Below are 6,000 nucleotides of genomic sequence, written 5' to 3' on the forward strand. Positions count from 1 at the left end.
TAGACTGTAAATGGTTTAATACTTGACGTATTAGCTTTGTGACTTTGGGCAGGTAGCTTCACCACTCTGTGCCTTGATATGTTCATTTGCAAAATGGGGCTAAGTACAAAACCTAGCTCTTAGGATTTTTGAAACAAATGAGCGAATCTCTGTGACAGGCTGGAAACAAGGCATAATACATTGTAAGCACTGGATAAATGCGAGCTGTGACGGTTCGAATGACAAGTTACTCTTTCTCAGACAGGATGTCACTCAGACTGACTGGAACTCAAACAGCAGCCCAGAGAACGCTATGTAACTCTTGGGATTTTAACCTGTGACCCAAGCTGGTTTGGGTTGCTCTAATGGGATATTCGCCTCCTCTCTTTGCATACTGACACCCACCCTAACTCTGATCAAGAGGTGGAAGTCAAGGACAGGGCTTGACTCAGTAAATATGGCCAAACCCCAGCGGTACACCAAAATGAAGAGACATTGGTTATAATTATCTATTGCTGCATAACAAACTACCCTGAACCTGGTGGACTTAAAGCAACAAGCATTTTACGAGCTTTCATAGTTCAGTGGTTGACTGACCTTAGCTGGGCAGTTCTGCTGATCTTGGGATCTGCATGGAATCTCTCACGGCGCTGCAGTCGGATAGCGGCTGGGGCTAGCACCATTCGGAGGCTCAGCTGGGGTACCGGGATGGCTGGCCTTTTCTTCCTCTCCGGGGACTCTCAAGGCTTCTCCTCCTTTCAGAGTCTCTCCGCATAGTCTTTCTAAACTTCCTCATAGCAGCTCAGGTTCCCCCAAACCAAAAGAAGCTTCCAGGCCTCCCAGGCTCAGTACTAGAGCTGACACAGCATTACTTCCACTGCCTTCTGTTGGTTATTTGGTCAGAGTCAGCCCAGCTTCAAAGGGAAGGGGAAACCCTCTACCTCCCAATGGCAAGAGCGACAAAGAATTTGTGGCCATCGTCAACGCATGTGACAACCACAAAAAGAGATGATTAAAACGTCTTTTTAAAAAATATATTTATTTATTTATTATTTATTTATTTGGTTGCACTGGGTCTTAGCTGCGGCTCACCAGCTCCTTAGTTGCGGCATGCGAACTCTTAGTTGCAGCATGCATGTGGGATCTAGTTCCTTGACCAGGGATCAAACCCGGGCCCCCTGCACTGAGAGCGCGGAGTCTTATCCACTGCGCCACCAGGGAAGTCCCACGTCTTTATTTTCTTTTAATTTTGGAATTTCTTTTGGAGAGTAAAATAGAGTCAGTTTATCTTCTTTCCTGAGATTTCTTTCCAGTCAATAATCAAAATAACATAGCTTCCCATGAGCCACAGTAAATGATCATTTGTTCATTCATTCATTCATTCCACATTCATCAAGACCCACTATGTATCAGGCACTCAAACTACAAAGATATGACCCAGGCCTTGTATTCAAACGGTTCATAGTGTAGTTGGAGGTCACAAGGGCAGCAAACCAAGGACATGCTGGGTAACAGGAAGAAAGCAACTTGGGAAGAAAAGAGAACATGAAAGAGATTGAAAACTACAGGAAACGTTCACTGAGCAAGAGCCATGTGCTAAACCCTTTCTCATCATAATTCATTTAATTTTCACAACAACCATATGAGACAAATCTGTTCATTCCCCTTTTACAGGGAAGGAAACTGAGGCTCAGCGAGGCAAAGTTCCTTGGCTGAGGCCACTCAGCTAGAAAAGGGTGCAGCTATTGCCGAACCTGGTTGTACCTGGGTCCAAGCCTGGGGACTCCCCTGAAGCTCTGTAAAATTGCACAGAAGAGGCTATTTTCACAGAGGTTCTGGTTTCCCCAAGACGGGCCGGTAAACCTGGTCCCTGAAAAATGGGAAGCCGAGTATGCATAAACCAAGTCATCTCATTTTTCTTCTCCTCATTCTGTCCTCAGCTCTTATTGAAAGCTGATTGACCTCATTTTCTCAGGCCAGGAGAGAGTGCTGGCTGGAGTCCTTTATTTCCACATTTCCTGCTGAGACTTTGTGCCTGTCCGCTTCACTTGTTTCTGGAGCCACAGGGCTGCTTGAACCAGGCCCCCTGCTCTCCAACACAAGGGTTGTCCCCGAAAGTGGCCCCTGGCATACGCTTCTTAGAATTTCATTAATTTTTATTTTTTATTGAGATGTAATTCACATACCATAAAATTCACCATTTTAAAGTGTACCATTTAGTGGTTTTTAGTATATTCGCCGAGCTGTGCAGCCATTATCACTATCAGTTTCCAGAACATTTTCATTATTCCAAAATGAAACCTCATATCCATTAGCAGTCACTCCCATTCCCGCTTCCCTCAGCCCCTGCGACCACTGATCACCCTTTTGTCCATGGATTTGCCTGTTCTGAACATTTCATATACACAGAATCATACAATATGTGGTCTTTCGTATCTGGCTTCTTTCACCTAGCATCCATCATGTTTCAAGTTTCATCTACATTGTAGCAGGTACCAGTACTTCATTCATTCCTATCTGTGGCCAGCCAGATAACATTCCACTGGATGAATGTCCTGGATTTTAGTTGTCCATTCATCTACCGGTGGATATTTGGGCTGCTCCGTTTTCTTGGCATTATGTGCAAGCTTTTGTGTGGACATAGACATCTGCCCTTCTGTATCGCAGGGACACACGATGCTTATTCCTCACTACCTTGTCCTTCTCTCTGCAGTACCCCACCCGCGGGACGCTCTGTTCCTCTGACCGGGGCTGTAAAAAGGGATGGATGGGTCCAAAGAGCAAAGGTATGTTCTGTTTCTTTTCCTGAGACCCCGTGGGTGGATGGTCTGGAATCTTGGTGACATTCGAGATGCCCAGATTTTTAGCCTCTGGCTCTCAGCTGCCTTCGTCCACCCTCCCCAGGCCATGGATGAGCCTGTACCTGCCCCATGCCTCGACTCTGAACCCAGAGGACCAGCTGCTGACTATGAATGTGACTCTAACTCCCAGTGAGAGCAGCTCCTGAAAACCTCGCAGAATTAGCCCCTTCAGGGTTCTCATTGATAGAAAAACTGAATGGCCTATAGCATCATCTGAGTGTTCTAAGTGTTTCCTCTTGAATTTCCCCAAAGGTTGAAAAGGATGAATGTGTACCCCCAGGGCACCTGGGGACAATATTAACCTTCAGAATTTCCAAAGCTCTTGTTTTAACTTAAGGCACATAATAAAAAAATTACCACAAAAAAGAAAAAGTAAAAACCATCATTGTTTATCATACACCTGTACACAAAAAAGCATATGAATATTCAATTCCATCCCATAATACATATGCATTTGAGTTGGTGGAGAGGTCATTAATATTATTTACTATTTAATTTTCCCCTCAAAAATTTGTTAATGACACCAATACTCCAGGAAGATGCGCCATGCTTACTCCATGGCTCTGTACATCCTGGTACATGCTGTATGCACCTAGAGGGACTCAGATGCCTGTTTAGAAGCCAAGTTCTAGTCCATTTATACGAGGCAAAAGAATATACCCTGTTCAGCTCCCCCCCTCAGCCATCTTTTCTTGCAAAGAAACCAAAAAAATCGAACGGCATCCATGGTCTTTCTGTGTTCTCTTTGATCCTTTTTTGAAAAGCTTACTGTTCTATGTGTTGCTTGCTTGTTTTTTCTTATGTAAGTTTGTGGTTTGGATGGGTTTCATGGAAACTGAAACTGCTTGGGTTGAAAAACATAGTCTCTTGCTTGAGTTGAGTGGAGTTTCCTCCCCCCCCCCCACCGCCCGTTCTTTCATACCTGTGCTTCTACGACCCCTTGACCCCCACAGGAATCCAGACCGGCAGGTGTATAGAGTATAAAGGGAAGCAGAAGACCTGTGAAGTCTCCGCCTGGTGTCCCGTGGAGGCAGTGGAAAAGGCCCCAGAGTGAGTTGTAGGGAGGGGACAGACACGGTGGCCCTCAGCTTTGAGCAGATGAGGTTCTGCCAGGCACTGTTCCGACTTCCCTTCTCAGCACCGTCCCCCCAAGTCCCAGGGCTTACTGGCTTGGCGGCTTCTGTGCCAGGCACACTAGTGGTCTCTGGGAGGCCCCTGATAGTTGTTAAAATACTGAAATCATTCCATACCAACTGGTAAATAGCTAATACCTTCAGCACCCTTGGGTGCCCCTGTCCCTTGGCTGTCCCAGTACCTTCCAGGGCACCCCCAGGTACCTCCTCCAGTGCTACAGCAGGATCCTTTCAGACTGCCAGTGTCTGTACTGAGTGATTAAGGAAGAGAAGGTGGGAGGGAGGGAGGGGAAAAAGGAAAAAGGAAGGAAGAGGAAGGGAAGGGAGAAGAAAAGGAAGGAAAAGGAATGGAAGGGGAGGGCAGTTTTCTTAAGTTAAATGTTCATAGTGACATACAGATTTGGTGGTCCCCTGTATTGACTCTTCTCTTTAACACAAAAGGTCAGGCCCAGAGGGCAGAACTTGATGTTAAATCTCAGAAACCACTGGGAGGGCTGCATTTCAGCAGAGAATAAGGAGAGCTGGATTCAAATCCTGGCTTTAACACATCCTTGCTGTGTGACCTTGAACAAGTGGCTTAACCTCTTTGAGCTTCAGTTTCCTTGTCTTTAAAATGAGGGTAATAGGACTTCCCTGGTGGTCCAGTGGTTAAGACTCCGAGCTTCCAACACAGGGGGGCACGGGTTCAATCCCTGGTTAGGGAACTAAGATCCCACGTGCCACTCGGCGGGGCCAAAAAATTAAAAAATAAAATGAGGATAATAATTGCACCTACTTCACTGGGCTGTTGTGAGAATTAAATGAGATAATACTTGTACAGTGATTGCAAAGTGAGCCCTGTGCTTGGCACACAGTAAATGCCCAATAACACACACACAGATGATCTGCCCCTAGACATGTGGTGGTTCTAGACCAGCACTGTCCAATGGAACTTTCCACAATGATGGAAAGGCTCTGTACCTGCACCATCCAATATGGTAGCCACTAGCTACATGTGGCTATTAAGCACCTGAAATGTGGTTACCACAACTGAACTGAATTTTTACTTTACTTTAACTTAAATAGTCACACATGCCACAAATGCCTAGGAGATGTTGGACTATATTGGACAGTGCAGCTCAAGACAAATGTGACTCAGGGCCACACTATCAGCATCTCTGGGGCAAAGAGAAGACTTCCCCAAACTGACTTCTTAGAAGGTTCAGGCAAAAGTTTCCTACGTCAGGATGGGAAGCACTAGGCAGTATCAGCCAGTCCGGCCCTCAATTGTTAATGGCACAACCCTGGTTCATTTGTAGGTCAGGGAAGTTTCTTTGTCACCGAATGAATGTTCAGGACCTGGGTGGGACATCAGCCTACGTTCAAGGAGTCCCTAGTTCAAGGCAAGAGGCTTCTCGATTGCCTGTGGTTTTCAGTCCAGGCTCTGCCACCATTCATTCATCAGATAAATACTGTGTATCTGTAATGTTCTGGGCCCTGGGCTGCAATTTTACATGACCCTGGGCAAGTAACTCCTGGAACTTTAGTTTCTTAGATGTTATACGAATGGATTACTAAGATGATTCATTTAATTGTTCGTCCAACACATCCATTACCATGTAGTAGGTGTTAGATATTTATTTTACATGTAACCATACACAAGGGAGGCAGTGCTAAATTTTTTGTAAAATACAAGAAGACCCAGATATGCAGCAGGTCCCAAGGCTCTTACAATCTAATATTGGGTTGGCCAAAGTGTTTGTTTGGGTATTTCGTAACATCGTACAGAAAAACCCGAACGAACTTTTTGGCCAAACCGATAGAAGAGATAAGACACATGTACAGAGGGCTGTAATTCATAATAGAAAATTATAAGTGTCATGAAAGAGGAGTAAAGGGGATCCTGTAGTCCTTTGATTCTTAGAGTATTGCCCAGGAAGTGTGGGGTTTAGAATGTTCTAAAGGCAAAGGGTCTGGCATATAGCAGGAATCTGTCGTAAATCAGATTTTTTGTGTGTGCAAGGGACAAATATAACTTTAAACTGGGG

General features: G+C 45.2%; 1 protein-coding gene across 5 annotated transcripts in view; it reads left to right on the forward strand.

Annotated features, from left to right (window-relative positions):
* P2RX7 (purinergic receptor P2X 7) overlaps positions 1-6,000 on the forward strand; it is a 55,254-nt gene that overhangs the window by 24,083 nt on the left and 25,171 nt on the right. For all 5 annotated transcript variants that reach the window (XM_079942318.1, XM_079942321.1, XM_079942322.1 and 2 more), the window contains exons 4-5: positions 2,693-2,765; positions 3,794-3,890. In XM_079942318.1, coding sequence (XP_079798444.1) covers positions 2,693-2,765; positions 3,794-3,890 — 170 coding nt within the window. The remainder of the gene's footprint in view (positions 1-2,692; positions 2,766-3,793; positions 3,891-6,000) is intronic.

The sequence above is a fragment of the Stenella coeruleoalba genome (genome assembly GCF_951394435.1).
Source record: "Stenella coeruleoalba genome assembly, chromosome: 14".
Lineage (NCBI taxonomy): Eukaryota > Metazoa > Chordata > Mammalia > Artiodactyla > Delphinidae > Stenella > Stenella coeruleoalba.